Source organism: Heptranchias perlo, chromosome 8 (genome assembly GCF_035084215.1).
Source record: "Heptranchias perlo isolate sHepPer1 chromosome 8, sHepPer1.hap1, whole genome shotgun sequence".
NCBI lineage: Eukaryota > Metazoa > Chordata > Chondrichthyes > Hexanchiformes > Hexanchidae > Heptranchias > Heptranchias perlo.
In genome coordinates, this window is record NC_090332.1 from 46,843,827 (window position 1) to 46,863,620 (window position 19,794).

Below are 19,794 nucleotides of genomic sequence, written 5' to 3' on the forward strand. Positions count from 1 at the left end.
CAAAATATACTGTCCTACACATTCTCCTTCCCATATGTTGAAATCAAGACTCATTGTACTGTTTCTTACTCCTTTTTCACCCCAGGATCTCAAACCTGTGGAACTTTTACATCCCCAAGACTTCCTTTCATCCTACAATCTTCAGATTTTAAAAATTGAAACTTTGCATCACATAATCACCCCATTCTGATTTACCATGTACTTTCTTTTACTCTTTTCAACTTTGGTGTATTCTGCACTACAGGCCTTCAGTTGGGTAGCTCCATAACAAAGAAACATCCTTTTACACTGTGCTAACAATGCACCTCAACCCAATCCCATAAAGCACTCGCTTACAGCACCAAGGCCAAGGCCATGTTTCCTACAGTAGTCTCTCTCTGAATAAGATTACAATTAAGTTATAGTTTTGATTTTATGCTTTGAACTCATGCTGATTAGGTTCTGGGCTGAGACTGTCCAAACAGGTTTCTTACATGCCTCAAGCCAGTAGAAAGAGGAGACTTTCATCCCATCAATCTGGACTAGTTTGAAAACCAGGATCCCAAAGGTGAAAGAACAGTGTGCTATACGACCACCAATCAATCCCCTTGCATATACAAGCCCTAAGCTACAAGAAATGCACTCAAAATGTTATTCAAGAAGTCCATGGTACAACAGTGCAACAGCCTGCCTTATTATAGGGTCTTCTGACACCGAAAAGAATCTTCCAGAGTATTTTGAATGCATTATTTTGAACATACTTCAAAAAAGGTGAAATCACCATCACTTATTGCTCTCATGAAAAATAGCCTAAGAACTGAAAAATACCATCTTTAGTGATGAAGTAACCGAGAAAATGATTAAACAGTATTCTTAGTCTGAATAGCACCTCTTACTGCAGCAATGTGTAAGGACAGTATTTAGGAGAACCAGGCTCGAAAGGGTTAAATAGTCAAAGCTTTAGCTGAATTTGCTGTGTCACCAAATAGACTGCTTTTGAATGAACTTACTGCAGCTACAGAATGCCTAACAGCCATGAGCCCCCTGTTATTGTAAACTGGGGGGGGGGGCGGGGGGGAAGAACACAATGGTATCTTCGCTGCTTCCATGTATTTTGCCGCAGTTCCGTTATTTTGGGGTAAAACTGGAGGAGTCTGAGACTTTGTTAGTGAAGAAGCAAGAGGAGCGAGAAGCGGACACACCTTCTACCCAGAATGGAATGGGTAATATAATTCTTATTCTCTACTGATAACTACTGCTTAGACACTTGCATGTGTTGATCCTTGTGTGAAGTATCACTAAATCCAATTGGAGTCAAGTTGAATCTTTCTGACAAACTGGCGACTGCGGCAAGACTTGGCATATAGTGATATTTGTTTTCTTTAAACGAGGTCCCAGAGCTGACCTATTTGATTGGTACGTCAGTTTGGGAAGGAAACCTTAGGGGCGTGCAGGCGACTTGCATCACCTGCCAGTAGTCAACGTGATCCATAATAGCCAGCTCTACGGAGGTAGAGAAGGCATTATTAAAGGAACTAGAGAATCTAGACGTAGCAGAATTACTGTCTATGATGGGGAATGATGAGGGAAAAAAACTATAAAAAAGTGATTAATTATGTCCAGAAACGAGTGGTTGAGAAAAAGATTAAAATGGAGAGAGGTGGACAGTTGTTGGTCTATGCTGCGCATCAGGGCGACCAGATAAGTGGCAACCTGGAAAAGGAGTATTGCCAGGAAAAACAGAAGTTAGTACCAGAAGTCAATAGATCACGGGACCTATCATTTATGTAACAACAACAGCATAAAAGTAGTTTTACCGCTGCCACACTTGTGGTCGGGGCTCAAGAAACTAAGGAGGAAATCAGGCGATTAGGAAAGGCAAATGGTGAGTTGAGGTGAGAATTGGAGAATGTGAGGGAAGCCTTTAAGAGAGTTAATGAATAAACCAATCAGGGAGGCAGACCACACTAAATGCAGACTTAAAGTCTACGAGTTGCAAGGTAAACCGGGACGCTACTCTGCCTTAGCGTCGGCTATTACTGCAGGGAATCCAGGAGACGATATAGACTGGGATCAACTAGACAGAGAGGCAGTGGTAGAGGTTCTAGAAAGTGAATCAAGAAAGAGAATAAGACTCTCGGCTGGTTCCCCAGTAACCCCTCCTCATTCGTATTCTACGTCCTATACCCCTTCCTTCCAGCAACAGAAGAGAAGGAGAAAACTTTTAAATAGGAAAGCCAATACAAGCCTGTTAAAATCCCATGAGATTTTAAATTGGATCAGAATTGAGTTTAGTAAGAAACATTGGAGATTGAAGACGGAGTGCAAAGATAAAGGATAAATGATTTAAAACAAGAGAAAAGGAAAGAGGGAAGATTCCGTCTCTCCTCTTCTGCTGTTACGAACTAGAACATTTTATTTAGTTTGAGTATTTTTAGTTTCAACTTTATGTGCTCTGTCTTGTGTTTCAGTTTAAGATATTGCTGAATGAAATTGGAGTTATTGAGGATAATTAACCTATTAAATTGTGAAAACCAGACGTTTATAGTGGCCATGGTGAAATTCTGGTTATGATAATTTATGTGATGATTTCTAATTCCAGACATGAAATTATCATACATATAACAAATTGGCATTTTGAATTTCTTAAATGCTAATGCTTGAAGTAAATGTCGAGTGATTTGAAGTTTAAGTTGTGTTGAGTATTGGTGAGCATGAATTGATGGGTTAAAATATTGGGACATTTTGAAGTAACTATATTTGTTTAATCATGTCTACGGTATACTGAAGTGTGACAGCTGTTGGCAAACTAACCCTTTAATCTTGTGATTGATGGTTGTTAAACCAAAGTGACCACGAAGAAGGAAAAAAGAATGGGTAAAGGATCTCTGCTATCTCTCTGGTAACGATCTGGAGGAGTTAGATTGCACTGCAGAATTGTTTCATAGAATGTCTAAAGTTAATAGAAGGAAATACTATTGATTTCTGTTTTTAATGGATTTTCAATTCCTAAGGATGGATAAAAATTGGTAAATCTTTTGTGCCTTCATGGCTCATGTTTTGAAAATTGGGAGTTAGAGAAGCTGAAATGTATTATCCAGAGTTTAATTGTATTAGGATCTTTGTGCAAGTTATCACTGTTATAAAGGCACAAAGACTTTTTGGAAAAAGATCCATTTGTACTTCTTTAAAGCATTTTTTGTGTTAATGACATTACAGCTTAAAAAAAACTGCTATTGTGATTGACTCTTCCCTACCCCCTGAACTTCCAAGCATGTTAATCTGCTAACTCATAAGCAGTTTTATTGTGCCTTAATGAGAGAAAGAAAACTTGGGAGATAGGCTCTCCCAGGTTCTTCTGGTGCAGTGCTTTAGTTACCTACGCTTATAAGAATTATAAATTTCTTAATTTAAGTGGATATTTCCCCACGGTGACAGAAGGAAATCATGAATTGACAAATTAACCCCATGGGCTCTCAAGAAGAGCCACAATGGATTTCCTGTTGTTCTTTTCTTTTACACAGGGAACTATGGTTTTTGGGACCGCATAAGTGCAGGATTACCAAGAGTAGTTCTTTAACATACAAGTGGCTTCACAAAGTTATGGAGCAACCTTTGCTGGAGAAGTGTTGGTGCAGGAAACAGTCTAATGGTGTGAAGAATTTAAGACGTTATCTGCAGACATTGGCAGATATCCAAAATCACGATTTGGACTGAGACTTTGCCTCTCAAAGGCTCGGCTTTAACCCATTCAGGGTTATTTATTTTCTTTCAAGACAGAATGCTCGGCCAGGTTGGGGGGGGGTTGGGGGAAGGTGGGAGGATGGGTAGGGGAAAGATATGGAAGTTACATCCAAAAGTAATGGCAAGCACTTCTGTCTCTACAGTAAAATCACAAACCACAAAATTTGTTTCTAAAATTGGAATTGATAAGATTAATTGATATGAGTTGCTGTTTAAGCACTCGAGAAGAGAAAATTTACCTGTGGTTTAAGGGGATAATCAAATTATATTTTAAAATAAAATGAGTCTAATTTAATTGTTTCCTGCCCAATGCTGTGTATCAAGGAAGAAATTTCTTGGGGAGGGAATAAAATTGTACATTAACAAGTCCTGTCAGTCCAACAATACTGCTCTCAAATTGGGATAATTGTGAAATGATGGAATGGACTCAGGCACAGTATAACAGGACATTTTCAGAAATAAAAAGCAGTCCAAGAAGAATTTAAGCAAAATAAACCAAAAATGTATTGCTATTGGACCAGCCTGTAAATACTGTATTGGACAGAAAAAGTTCCTCCAGGGCTCGTGAAGAAGATGAAATGGTAATATAATGGAATGTGTAAAATTGGATGAGAGGTGATTGAGGATATAAGATAGAGACAGGGAAATTATGCCACCAAATGGGAATTTTTCTAAGGTCATCACCCTAGGTGATTATGGGTGAATTTCAGGAACCAAACCAAAGGGGTAATGGAAAGATGTGTGAGTGCATCCATGAGTAACATAAATCACCTGGGCATAATCTACTAAAGATATCAATCTGGTATAAATGTACAATCCAATGAAAGTCAGGAAAGTGTAGTTGAGAATAATTGATAGCTTTCTCATGGAGATGTTTGTGTCCTTGCCTATATTGAACAATGAGAAAACTCCATTTGATAGCCTGGCCACTACCCGAAACATTGGGACCATGCAGGGGAAGATAAGCAAAAACCTCCAGACACCCTCGATCTGTTGATAAGATAACCTGAAAGCCCAAGAATGGCTACAATGGACATGAAAGATACCAATGTATGTTGCCATCAATTGGAAATGGAGACCAGGTTGAAGAACATGATTACAAAGGCCTATAGCTGCTCTTACAGGATTGAATCTTACGGGACATATGAAGTGTGCCATGGAAAACACATTCGCCAAAACCAAGAGGAAAAAGAAAATGGCCAGCAGAAAGTTAATATTCAAGAACATTACTTGTGATATGTTGCGTGTGAGGCAACTAGTATGTGGAAATATATGAAGAAGATGCATTGAAGAGCGGGTCTCAGACATGCTCAGTTACTTGACAACAGCACAACATAAAATGGTTAATGTGGTTCAGGAGAATCAGAAAACCTTTTAAGCAAGGCACTGACACATGCTCCATAGAGAAACCGACTAACTAATGAAACAATCAGGATAGAGTTGAACACCAGTACCTATCAGAGATTGAAATTAAAATTAAGCTGGACATAGAAATTTGGATTTCCAAAATTCAGGGTTAGGTCCCTTTGAGTTAACAATGAAATTGGGACAACTGAGGAAAAATATCCACAAGATGAATATTAGTAAAAGGAGAGCTGGAGAATCTTTTAAGTCCATGATTTCTTGATAATATGGTACACTGTAGTTTTCTATAGAGTGTATTATGATTTTCTTTGTCTATATCACGACGTGTAATATTGACCAAATGAAACAGAGAAACAATATGTATATTTCTAGGTGTGTTTATGTAATAAAATGTAACTCAAGGTGATCGTAGACAAGACCGAGAAGAAAGTTACGGGGTAAGGTGAAAATTGACCCAGAGCGGTTTCATTCAGGTTCAAAGCGAGGAAGATGTAAGAATATAGTCTAAATTGAGCATAGTCAAGTATTCCATCTCACATAGTATCTAGGTATATAGCAAGAAGGCAGTGTTGGGGGGAGACAAAGTTGCTGTCTGTGTGAACAAAAGCAGCTTGTAAGTCAGGAGACAAAGGATGAGGTAGTCACGCTACATGGTACGGTTCATCTGAAACTGAGTTGTGGGTATGCGGCTTGCGAGAGTGGTAATGTATAAGGGTGAGATGAAGCATCTGATTTGAAGAGTTGCATACTGATGGAAAGTTTGTTGGTAGGTGGGTGATGGGGGTGTAGTGCATAGAGTAGTGGGGTACAGTTCATCTTAAATTGTTTAACACAGAGCCAGCAAGGGGGTGGGATAATTTACGACTAGGAGATAAGACCAGAGATGCATGTGCAATCTCGACAGCCGAATAGCATAAAGAGAGGGCATTCAACACCCAAAAGTTAGAGCTCTTGGGACAGTTGGAAGTCCACAGCCCACTTAGACCAAATGAGCAAATGGCTTAGATAGGTATGTGATGCTGACAGGACGAGAACATTAGATAAGGCCTTGTGGTTGTTGGAGATTACAATTGAAAGACTGACATGAAGCAATGCAATGTTGACATTGAAAAGGGGACATGAATCGTGAATGGTGGGGAACAGTTTGTAATGTCGGGCAGAATCCACAGGTAAGATTATTCTCATATGGCTTTGTGTTCGCCCAGGGAATCATAATAATTGTTTTAATCATACTACTAATATGTGTGAGGTGAACCCTGAAGAAAGTCAACCATAGATAACATACTTTAGAAACCACAGCTTTGCTCAAAAGAAAATAGGATTGGTGTGAGGACTCGAGAGCCAGCCTTTCTTGGCCTCAAGGTGGGGTCTGTAAGGAAATATTGGTTTAGAAGGTATTTAGGGGAACCAGGCTCGAAAGGGTTAAATAGTCAAAGCTTTAGCTAAAGTTGCTGTATCACCAAATAGACTGCTTTTGAATTAACTACTGCAGCTACAGGATGCCCAATAGCCATGAGCCTCTTGATATTGCAAACTGGGAGGGGGGTGGGAAGAACATAATGACATCTTCATTCCTTCCGTTAGAACTCCTGTTAACTCCAAGGCCAATAGGATGATCCACCAACTGCAGGAGCTAAGGAACGTTGCACTATGAATAAGGAGAGATAAGGGGGTTACAGAGTACTGCCCCATCTGGACAAGTATGTATTATTTTCGGAAATATTTGATTGGATGTATTTTGCTGCAGTTCCATACTTCTGAGGTATAACTAAGGGGTCTGAGACTTTGTTAGTGTTGAACCAAGAGCAGCAAGAAGCAGACATCTTCTACCCAGAATGGAATGGGTAATATAATTCTTGTTCTGTACTGATAATTACTGCTTAGACACTTGCATGTGTTGATCCTTCTGTGAAATTAATAAAGTATCACTATATCCGATTGGAGTCAAGTCGAATCTTTCTGACAAGTGTGACTTTTTTCCCATTTCCTGCAGCCTCTCTAAGTGAGATTGCCAATTAGTGCCACATTGAGGACAGTTTTGTGCCCACTGGATTACGACTGCCCAAACTCATTTCCCATTGGATCCTTACCATCAGCAGGCAAAGGACATTTTCATCCCATCAGTCTAGGCTAGATTTGAATCCAGAGGTGAAAGGCCAGCGTTTAACACACTAAAATGAAGTAGATACATGAATGCATGTATCATTATATCACACATATATAAAGTGTTTATGTATCTGCTTTTGTGAAAGTAATAAAATTCAGGTACAGTGGTTATATTACTGGACTAGTAATCCAGAGTCCTGAACTAGTAATCGAGAGACATGAGTTCATATCCCGCCACGGCAGCTGGGGAATTTAAATTCAGTTAATTAAATAAAATCTGGAATAAAAATCTATCTGGTGACCATGAAACTATTGGATTGTTGTACAAACCCATCTGGTTCATTAATGTCCTTTAGGGAAGGAAACCTGCCGTCCTTACCCGGTCTGGTCTATTGTAACTCTAGACCCACAGTAATGTGGTTGATTCTTAACTGCCCTCTGAAATGGCCTAGCAAGCCACTCAGTTGTACAATCCCACTACAAAAAGCCACATGGATTGCAGTGGTTTAAGAAGACGGCTCACCATCACCTTCTCAAGGGCAATTAGGAACGGGCAATAAATGTTGGCCTTGCTAGCGACACCCACATCCCCTGAATGAATGAATAAAAAAAAACCTATGAAGGGATTTCAGTAAAGATGATCAGGCAGTTGGAAAAACTGTGGGTAGAATTAAGGAACAGCAAAGAATGCAATACTCTGGTAGGAGTGGTCGACAGACCTGACAGTAGTGATGTAGTGGGGGAGATGTATAAAAAGAGAGACCAGAGCAGCATGTAGTAAAAACAATGTGGCTATAACTGGAGATTTTAATTTTTTACATAAACTGGGAGAAGTGGAACAGCTCAAGCAATAAAGGCAATGAATTTCTAGAATGTATTCAGGACAATTTTCTAGAACAATATGTTTTAGAACCCACAAGTGAACAGGCCATACTAAATTTAGTGATGAGTAACGAACCAGAATTAGTTAACAATCTGACAGTAAGGGAATTGTGAATATCATATGATTGAATTTGATATTAGGTTTAAGAGGAAGAAGGGAGAGTCACAACCAAGATTTTAAATTTAAACAAGGCAAACTTCAAAGGGATGAGAAATGAATTGACCACAATAAACTGGGCTGAACTGTGAATGGGTAGACCAAAGATAAACAGTGGGAAGTATTTAAATAAATATTTAGTACGATACAAAATAAGTACATACCCCTAAAAGGCAAAGGCTCCACTTGCAACCATGATCAACAAATGAGATAAGGGACAGTTAGCAAGCTAAAAGAAAAGGCTTATACAAATACAAGCAAAAGTGGAAATGCAGCAGACTCAGGGAGAGTCATAAAAAGCAACAAAGGGATACAAAGAAAATTATAAGATGTGCAAAAAGGGCTATGAAAAGAACTTGCAAGGGATATCAAAGCTAACAAAAATGTTTTTAGAAATATATTAAGGAAAAGAAAATGGTAAGGGAGAATGTGGATTTAAGTAAAAGTACAGAAGTATGTCCTAGAGGCAACAAGGGGGCAAGCCATACTAGATTTAGTAATGAGTAATGAACCAGATTTAGTTAATGGCTTAACTGTGCGTGAACATCTATCCATTAGTGATCATAACATGATCGAGTTCAATGTAGTGTTTGAAAGGGAAAAAAGTGAATCAGCTGCTAAGATTCTAGACTTGGGTAAGGCCGACTTCAATGGGATGAGACAGACTGTCCGCAGTAAACTGGGCAAATCTGTTAATGGGTATAACAACTGATGATCAGTGGGAAATGTTTAAAGAAACATTTAACGTGATACAGAATCGGTTTATACCCGAGGGGCAAGAACTCTACTTGCCAAAAAAAAAAGCAGCCATGGACAACTAAAGAAGTAAGGGACAGTATAAGGCATAAGGAAAGGGCATACAAAAAGGCAAAAAATACCACAGATCCTGGCGAATGGGAAAGATACAAAGATCAACAAAGGGTCACAAAACAGATAGTAAGAGCTACAAAAAGAGAGTATGAAAAGAAACTCGCAAGGGATATCAAAACCAATACGAAGAACTTTTATAGTTACATTAGGAAAAAGAGGGTGGTCAGGAGCAGTGTTGGCCCCTTAAAAACTGAAAGTGGGGATATTGTCATTGACAGTGGGGAAATGGCGGACATGTTGAACAATTACTTTGCGTCAGTATCGAAAAAGAGGATAGCATGCCGGAAATCCCAAGAAAACTAATATTGAATCGGGGACAGGGACTCGACAAAATTAACATAAGTAAAGTAACAGTAATGAAGAAAATAACAGCACTAAAGAGTGACAAATCCCCAGGACCAGATGGTTTCCATCCCAGGGTTTTAAAGGAAGTAGGTGAACACATTGCGGATGCCCGAACTATAATCTTTCAAAGTTCTCTAGATTCAGGAACTGTCCCTCTAGATTGGAAAATTTCACATGTCACTCCGCTTTTTAAGAAAGGAGAGAGAGGGAAACCGGGGAATTATAGACCAGTTAGCCTAACATCTGTTGTGGGGAAAATGCTGGAGTCTATAATTAAGGATAGGGTGACTGAACACCTCGAGAATTTTCAGTTAATCAGAGAGCCAGCATGGATTTGTGAAAGGTAGGTTGTGCTTGACAAACCTGATTGAATTTTTTGAAGAAGAGGTGACTAAAGTAGTGGACAGGGGAATGTCAATGGATGTTATTTATATGGACTTCCAGAAGGCATTTAATAAGGTCCCACATAAGAGACTGTTAGCTAAGATAGAAGCCCATGGAATCGAGGGAAAAGTACGGACATGGTTAGGAAGTTGGCTGAGCAAAAGACGACAGAGAGTAGGGATAATGGGTAGGTACTCACATTGGCAGGATGTGACTAGTGGAGTCCTGCAGGGATCTGTCTCGGGGCCTCAATTATTCACAATATTTATTAACGACTTAGATGAAGGCATAGAAAGTCTCATATCTAAGTTTGCCGATGACACAAAGATTGGTGGCATTGTAAGCAGTGTAGATGAAAACATAAAATTACAAAGCGATATTGATAGATTAGGTGAATGGGCAAAACTGTGGCAAATAGAATTCAATGCAGACAAATGTGAGGTCATCCACTTTGGATCAAAAAAGGATAGAACAGGGTACTTTCTAAAAAGTTGAAAACTGTGGATGTCCAAAGGGACTTAGGGGTTCAGGTACATAGATCATTGAAGTGTCATGAACAGGTGCAGAAAATAATCAATACGGCTAATGGAATGCTGGCCTTTATATCTAGAGGACTAGAGTACAAGGGGGCAGAAGTTATGCTGCAGCTATACAAAACCCTGGTTAGACCGCACCTGGAGTACTGTGAGCAGTTCTGGGCACCGCACCTTCGGAAGGACATATTGGCCTTGGAGGGAGTGCAGTGTAGGTTTACTGGAATGATACCTGGACTTCAAGGGTTAAGTTACGAGAGATTACACAAATTGGGGTTGTATTCTCTGGAGTTTCGAAGGTTAAGGGGTGATCTGATTGAAGTTTAAAAGATATTAAGGGGAACAGATAGGGTGGATAGAGAGAAACTATTTCCGCTGGTTGGGGATTTTAGGAGTAGGGGACACTGTCTAAAAATTAGAGTCAGACCTTTCAGGAGCGAGATTAGAAAACATTTCTACACACAAAGGGTGGCAGTAGTTTGGAACTCTCTTCCGCAAACTGCAATTGATACTAGCTCAATTGCTAAATTTAAATCTGAGATAGATAGCTTTTTGATAACCAAAGGTATTAAAAGATATGGGCCAAAGGCAGGTATATGGAGTTAGATCACAGATCAGCCATGATCTTATCAAATGGCGGAGCAGGCATGAGGGGCTGAATGGCCTACTCCTGTTCCTATGTTCCTAGTAGTGGAGGAAATAGTGGAACTTAAGATAGAAGAATCTCCAGGACCTGAGGGTTTCTACTACAGAGTATTAAAAAAAGTGAGGAAATTCCAGTACGAGGAGTTTTCATACCAGTACTACACCAGGTTGGGGGCATATTAGATTTTCTGCTGAGTGGAGTCTATAGCTAGATTCATTCTGGTATAAATGAGACACTGTATAGAATGTGGCTTTATCACTGGTATTTCAACGAGTGTAATGCTGGGCATGTAAAATATCTACATTGTACATGTTGAATTGAAAAACACCCAACAGTACAATTAGACTATAGATTCTGTTCTTCCAAACTTGAGTTTTGTCTGAAGGGAACTTTTTACTAGGGTGATGTGCTGGTTATAGGCCTGGCATTTTATTGTGATCAATTTAAGGTGCTGAATTCATAGTAATCATAAAAGAAACATTTTAGCAGAATATTAAAACATATCACTTTGAGTGCAATTTATCCTAAAGTGTATGCACCAATATCCTAGTGACAGCAAACCACTGTTGAGGTACTCTTACTAAACTGAGAAACAGAGGTGAAGGTTAGAACCTATAGGCCAAAGCCCATAGTGCAGGACATCATCAAGGCCGAGAAAAACAGGTGGAGAAGCCAAAGTAAATCTGGAAGCAGCGGTTTGGCAATTTCCAGCTTGGATTTTAAAAACCTGTAGATTGTAGGAGTGAGGTACAGAGTTCCACAGTTTTGAAGTTCTGGGAAAGAATAAGTTAATTAAAAATGGATCTACTGTTATCAGGGCTGACACACATATAGATTCTTAACGTCATGCAACACACTTTTTACTTATTCCGAAAGAGTTTCTCTGCTCTGTGCAGTTTAACAGTATTTCTGAAAATCAATGTCTATAGTATTCCTACCTGTAAGATAGAAACTGTCTGGGAGAAGTGATGCTGCTCCATTGTGGAGGTGGAGTACAAGGCAGCCAGTGGGTGGTCAAACTTATGTAGATAGCTGTTAGTGTAACCTCTGTGATCTAGGTCATGACACAAACAAGCCACTAGGAGACCTTTCCGCTTTTCACAGAAAAAGATAAGGGAGTCAAAAAAAAACTGGTTACAATTCCACTCTTACCCAATTTGAATAAAAGTAATGAAAACTTAGTTTGTAACATGGCAACTTAAGAGCTGCTAACAGTACTTCTTAAATAAATCAAAGAATTATTAGCCTCAAGCTGATACTGATATCTTAGCTATTTTTGTCTGAATAGTTGGTGAACGTACGAGTACGGTTTGGGAGGAGACCGACACGATGAAGGAGCTGAACATAGCTTAGATACCGATAACTTTAGGTACAACTGTATACTTGTATTGTCGGGCTGAGCAACTCCGATCAGCCAGTTCCCCTGAATCAAAATAAAAATAAAATATGCTAGAAATACACAGCACAAGTGTTAACATCTGAAAAGGGAAAATGTAGATTAATGCACCAGAAGTTTCTGACAAAGGGTTTCTATCTGAAGCAGTAACCTGTCTTTTTTGAGATATTGAAGGACCTGCTGTGTATTTCCAGCATTTGCTGTTTTATTTCAGATTTTCATCATTTGCAGTGCTCCTTTTTTTGCATCTCCTGAATACCTCTTCAGCACTTACCATTTTAAGAAAACTATTCAAAAGGGATAGAAATAAACAAAACAACATTAAGTTAAGTTACAATTCTTCAGGACATCTGCAAAGAAAACAGTAATCCTTCATGTTGGAGCCATTTTTATAGCTTTTTTTTTCTTTTCCATTGTATATAGTGTAGCAATTTTAATCAGAGTTACTTCATTGCTTTCATTTACTGTGCCACCTAAAAGGACTATATTGCCTGGAACTGTTGACTTGTAAGACAATAATTAATGTTAGAAAAGGCCTTTAGCTTTCAGATAGCTGCTCATATATATGTTCAAATAAGGTACGGTAATCTGTGTCCCCTGTGATCTGCCGCTTAAAGAAACTGCATTTGCCCTGACTTTTCCTCTCACGGTGAGTGTGCATTGTGGAGTGTTGCTTACTAGGGGAAAAACTATCTCAGCAACTGCTGCCTTTTGGCAATTGCTGTATTGCCTATAGTTAAAACAGAGCACTTTCCCAAAAAGGGTATGTTGGCATAATCCCACTCCTTGTCACATGATCACATTATAACAAGGAGAGCAGGTGAACTACAAACTTTTTAAGGACAGCTGATTTGGTTCATGAAGCCGCAATGGAAAGATTTTTAAAAAAAAGTGTAACTTCACCCAGAAAACTCTTACCTTCCTTACCAGTCCTTCTACAGTTCTTCCTGACTAAGCACTAGCTCCTGGCAGGCTTGTGGCCTGCTCCCAGGCCTCTGACAATGCCACTCTGGAACCAACAGCCTAATGACCACTTACCCCCTGCCTTTGCCTCTCTCCTGTGGAGAATTTCTACCATTTTGCCAAAGGAATTTGGTGTAGTGATTAGTCAAATTTTGCTTACAAAGGATTAAAATCCCCCGGCAGCCATTGGTAGGCAAGGGAGAGGATGCATACTGCAGCTAGAGAGAACAGTTTGTGGAATGCTGCTTTTTGGATACCACTGCAAACTGAAACAATGAAGATTGTTTAGTCTTTTCGGTCATCGGGCACGATTTTTACTTGAACCCGGGAAGGGAGAGTGGGGGTAGATGTTCGCATGGGAAACCCTGAAGTGAAGTGAGCATGTTGGAATCTGCGATCACAACTCAACTGAAGGCAATAGATTTCACTTCCGGGTTCTGTGCCTGGCAGCCAGCCTGATTGACAGGGAGAAGGGAAGGGAGTACTTGAAAACTTGATGACTGCGGGGGGGGGGGGGGGAAGAGGTGAGAACGCAGCAATGGTGGGGTGGGGGGTGGGAGGTAAGTTTGTTGGGCCTGGAGGAAACACTCCTGCTCCTCCTGGCCCACAAGGAGTGCAATAAAGGCACTGCTTGTCTGAATGAACCAGCCCTTCTTGCCTCCTTTCACGAGCCCGGGAAAGCAGTCATGGAGGTGTTAAATTTGATGTTAATTATCAATTAGTTAAAAAAAACCACGCAATGTCTCTTAGGGATGTTAAGTGCCACGCTAAATACCCGCCCGGCAGCACGAATTAGGAACGCAACCTCATCCGGTGTGTTCCTCGCACGCATCCAAACGCACCCGTGTCTGGAGTCAGGTTGGGGTTGCAATTTAAAAACATGCAATTTTGACCTTTCACCTGCCCCCAACCCACCCATTCTTGGGGGTTAAAATTACCCCCATTATGTTAGAACGGCCTATTCATTTGAGCCCAATAGGGGTTAGTTGCCAGGGAACTTTCATCAATGGTGGGGGGGGGGGTTGCACAGTAGTTAGTTTAATTGGCAGCGCTACTGGCCAATTAATACTGAGAGATAGAATAAACTGTCACTTGGAAAGGCATGGTTTAATCAGGGATAGTCAGCATGGGTTTGTTCAGGGAAGGTCATGGCTTACAAACCTGATTGAATTCTTTGAGGAAGTGACAAGGAGGATTGATGAGGGTAGTGCAGTGGATGCTCTCTACATGGATTTTGATAAGGCATTTGACAAGGTCCCACATGGCAGACTGGTCAGAAAGGTAAAAGCCCATGGGATACAGGGAAATGTGGTGAATCGGATCCAAAATTGGCTCAGTAACAGGAAACTAAGGGTAAAAGTCGATGGACGTCTTTGCGAATGGAAATCAGTTTCCAGTGGTGTGCCACAGGGCTCAGTGTTGGGTCCCTTGCTGTTTATGGTATATATTAATGATTTGGACTTGAATGTAGGGGGCATGATTTGCAGACGACACAAAAATTGGCCGTGTTGTTGACAGTGAAGAGAATAGCTGTAGACTCCAAGAAGATATCAATGGGTTGGTGGAGTGGGCGGAAAAGTGGCAAATGGAGTTCAACCCGGAGAAGTGTGAGGTGATGCACTTAGGGAGGGCAAAGAGTTAAAGGGAATACGCAGTAAACGGGAATATATTGAGGGATAGAGGAAGTGAGAGACCTTGGAGTGCATGTGCACAGGTCCCTGAAGGTGGCAGTACAGGTAGATAAGGTTGTGAAGAAGGCATACGGAATGCTCTCCATTATTAGTGGAGGTATAGAATACAAAAGAAGGGATGTAATGATGGAACTGTATAAAACACTGGTAAGGCCACAACTGGAGTATTGTGTGCAGTTCTGGTCACCACATTACAGGAAGGACGTAATTGCTCTGGAGAGAGTGCAGAGAAGATTTACAAGAATGTTGCCAGGGCTTGAAAATTGCAGCTACGAGGAGAGAGTGGATAGGCTGGGGTTGTTTTCCTTGGAGCAGAAGAGGCCGAGGGGTGACTTGATTGAGGTGTACAAAATTATGAGGGGCCCAGATAGAGTAGACAGGAAGTACCTGTTTCCCCTAGCGGAGAGTTCAAGAACTGGAGGACATAGATTTCTGATTGGCAAGTAGAGGGGACATGAGGAAAAACTTTTTTACCCAGAGGGTGGTGGGTGTATGGAATTCGCTGCCCGAATTGGTGGTAGAGGCAGGGACCCTCAACTCTTTTTAAAAAGTACTTGGACCTGCACCTAAAGTGCTGTAAGCTGCAGGGCTACGGACCGGGTGCTGGAAGGTGGGATTAGAATGGGCATCTGGTTGATCTTCGAGCCGGTGCGGACATGATGGGCCGAATGGCCCCCTTCTGTGCTGTATCTTTTCTATGGTTCTGTGGCCAATAGAGAGGGAGGCAGAGGTCAAACTGCTGACTACCTGTCCAGTGAGGGAACAAAAAGAATCAAACACATGGTCGTGAGTCAGTTCTAGAAAAGGCTGCTGAAGGAGACAGGCAGGAGGCATGTCTTCCAACCAGGCCAAAAGCAAGCTTTGATCAGATTTAGGAAAAGGGCTGCCCAGAAAATGTGAAACTTAGCCCGCTAACAGGGACAGTGTGGTGTGTTTATTGTTTTATTTGTTACAAAGAGTGATACAGAATCAAGTTGTACGTAGTGTGCTTAGGTTTACTGCAAATATTTCTCTATTTGTTTACTTAACAATTACAAAATAAATTGGTAGATTTGCATTCACTCCATAATGCAATGTTTTTGGGGCTACAACATACTTAGTTGCCCCACAGGAGCACCTTTTCAGAATGGGAATAGACCCTGCATCTCTGCATATCAACCACGATCTTAGAAGTTATAGCCGGGATCACGCATGTCAGTGATCTCTAGGGCTGCCTGTGTTGGATATATGCTAATGGTCGTGTGGGAGGACACCTCATTTGCATGGGCCAAGCAGGCACCCACACCACTATGGGTTCATCTCAGTTGCCCACCAGCCCATACAGGCTGGAAACTCTGGCGGCTGCTGACATGTGGGATGTGGAGGGGGGTCCACTTCCCTGGCCTGGACCGCTCCCCACCCTTGCCCTTCTGGAGGCCATTATGCCTCATCTCACTGGGCATATTGGCTTCCAACGTTACATGGGTTCCACTGAGGCCAGGGAAGCGGGAACTCCCAAAGTAGGGAGTCCTTGGTCCCGCTGATGTGAGGGACCATGTTTGGGTGGACAGAGGTTCCACTCCAGACAAGGCCCCACCCCTAGAAACTCCCACTTCTGCTGCATTCCCACCAGAGTTACAGCAAAAGTGTGCCATAAGGCCCATGCAAATTCAGGGCTTAGGTTCACTAAAATTTTAGTCAACATAGATACTATTAACTCAATGTATTGTGCTGCCTCTTAAATATATCAAGTTGTATTGAATATTTTAACGTGGTTCACTAGAGATTGCACAGATATTATGCCGTTCCTCGTTAGTTCCCAAAAGTTGGGCAGCTTTCAAAATCATTAATCCATTTATAAAGAATGATTTTCTGATTTTATTAGACAGCACACAGAAGAACTCTTCCCCATCAAGGTGTTTACCAACAACCTTCAATTGTCTCAATACTTCGCTAATAACAGTACACGTAAATGGAAGAAATAATTCTGAAATAGCAACATCTAGTAATGTCCAATAAAGAAATCAAGTCAGATTAAAGGCCTTCAAACATGTTATTCATTATCCTATAGTATACAGTTGTTTTTGCATGCCTAATCTTGTTTTTAAGAATATGGGTATTAATAAGAGGATTTTTATGACTGACTAAAGAGGAAGGTAGTATTTAGATATACCCAACTTTATGTAATTGGCATCTGCAGAATACAGGGTGATATATTTTGAGCCTCTACCTATCTGATTATCAATGTAATTTTTGTATCTGCTGTGCAACCAATTAGTTAGTCTGAAATGGAAAGACAACTTAAACTTGTATATCACCTTTAATGGCATAAAATGTCCCAGAGTATCTCACAAGAGAAAGGAGATAAATTTGGAGGAATTAGGTGAGGTTTAAGAGGTCAGTTCTCAGGAGGCTTTAGAGGTGGGGAGAGATGAAGGAAGGTGGAGGGGTTCAGGAAAAGAAAACTAGGGAAGGGCTGTGATGGCTGAAGGATCTGTCACCAATGGTGGGGTGAAGTGGGGGAAGGGGAATGCACAGCAGTCCAGACTCAGAATGGGAATTAGGCTGGAAGAATTTGCAGACAGGGAGGAGCGAGACTGTGAGGGATTTGTAAGTATGTATGGGGATGTGTTGGGGGTGGAGGGCCAATGCTAGTGAGGTCAGAGTTGACGGGTGAGCTGGACTTAGTACGCCACAGGGTGCAGACGATGGGAGTCTGGATGATTGGGAGTCTGTGTAGGATGGAACTTATGAGGTCAGCATGCAGAATGTTGAAAAGCTGAACTTGAAGGTGGTAATGATATGGATGAGAGCTTCAGTGGTGGTGGGGTGAAGTAGACTTGCAGCCCTACAGAGATAGAAATAGGTGATCAGTTCAATAATTCAATTTTGTTGTCTCCTTTCTTATAATATGAAGAGCTGTTAAATTATATCAAACTGGTGGGGGCTTGTATATAGGATATGACAGTGTTTTAAGGGACTGTCCACAAAGTATGTATGGTAAAAGCCCTGATTATTTGACTTCCCCCCACTCCTTTGCCAATCCACCCTTTACCTTTGATCCCTCAAATGTAATTAATTTGGACCTTAAATATGACTTTATTTCAATTCAGAGATTTACTAAAACATTATAACTAGATGAACAGAGATAGCTGCTGGGAGGATTGAAAATAGTCTACATGACTTTGGGAAGAATTTTCAAACCCCCTCTCTCCTATCCAACTTAACCAGCATTCTTATTTCATGGACAGCACCTCAAAGTTAAAGGCAACTGCCTGAGCTTGTTCAGGAAGTTGCACATGTCATGTAATTAGCTAGCAATTGACAACTTTTTATACATAGACAAACAGATTGATCAAAGTATTTCAATGTAACCAATCATTGAGTTAAAGGCCATTTACTTACAAGAGACTGGTGAACAAAGATGTCTCTTAGAACTTTAGTAAACAAACCTTTATAGCAAAATTATATTGACCTGTAAGTAATTTAGGACTCCTCATTATGGCTAAAACTGACCTCATTCCATGATACTCTCTAGCTTCTCCACCTCTATCAGACTCATTTCTTCCATGAGACTGACAACCTATTCTCTTGACCTGCTCCTTGACCTCCCATACTTTTCCACTCTCTTTCAAAACCTTGGTCCTTAAGAAATCCAATCTCAACTCCTCCATCCTCTTCACTGCATCTCCATCCTCTAAGCTTCTCAGATGTGTCATTTCCACCCAACTCTGCACCCACTTCTCCCATCATACTCTGTTTGACCCCTTCAGTTTGATTTCCACTTCGCTCACATCACCAAGACCACCAGACTCAAAGTCACTGACGACATCCTACTGCTTTATCTCTCCTAGACTTCTCAATACAGTCAACTACAGTACTCTCCTCCGCTGTCTCTTTTGAGATCCACCTCTGTGGCAATGTCCTCACAAGGTTCCATTCTTTTCTATCCCAATACGATCAGCACATCTCCCGCAATTGCCTTTACTCCCGTGCCTGAGGCCACCTCCGGAGTTTCACAAGGTTCCATTCTTTCCCCATTGTTGCAGTCGGCAATTAATAAGGAATTACGAGCTTCACAATATTAAAATACTGATGTGTGGTTGTATAATCTTAAAAATATACTAAGCTAGATGATTTGCATGGTGACTGAGACGGTCGTTGCAACACCATCCTATTTCTCACTGATATGCTGACCCTCAGCAATATCAGTAAGTATGGAGTCAGCTTTCGGACATATGCCTACAAAACCCAGCTCTACCTCTTCATCTCCTTACTTTCCACGACTGTTGCATGTATGACATAAAATCGTGGATGAACAAGAACTTCTTGGAGCTCAACATTTGCAAGAGCAAAACTATCCTGTTCAGCTCAGAAACTTTGCACTTTATCCCCTAATCTCATCCCCCTACCTAGGTGCTCACTGATGATCCAATCCTTGCTGACTTCCAATGATTTGCAGCACCCAATTTCAAGATCCTTGTCCTGGTTTACAAATACTTCACAGTCGCATGCCACCTGACTTCTGCTATCTTCTCTAGCTCTGAGTTCCTACTCACACCTATCATTCTTGACTTGTCTACTGTACTCCTTTTCCACCCACCATTGGTGGCAAGAATTCACCCATACTCCTCCCTATTGCTGCATCTCTTCTCAACTTCAAAAGCCTTCTTAAAACCTATTACTTTGACCATGCTATTGATCACCTCTCCTAACTTTTCTCACTATCCTCTTTATGACGAGGCTTGTGGCAT

At 40.9% G+C, this 19,794-nt stretch overlaps 1 protein-coding gene across 1 annotated transcript in view; it reads right to left on the reverse strand.

Moving 5' to 3' along the window:
- pde10a (phosphodiesterase 10A) overlaps positions 1-19,794 on the reverse strand; it is a 368,098-nt gene that overhangs the window by 20,975 nt on the left and 327,329 nt on the right. Inside the window, exon 17 of the mRNA XM_067989084.1 lies at positions 11,950-12,105. Within this exon, the coding sequence (XP_067845185.1) occupies positions 11,950-12,105 (156 nt within the window). The remainder of the gene's footprint in view (positions 1-11,949; positions 12,106-19,794) is intronic.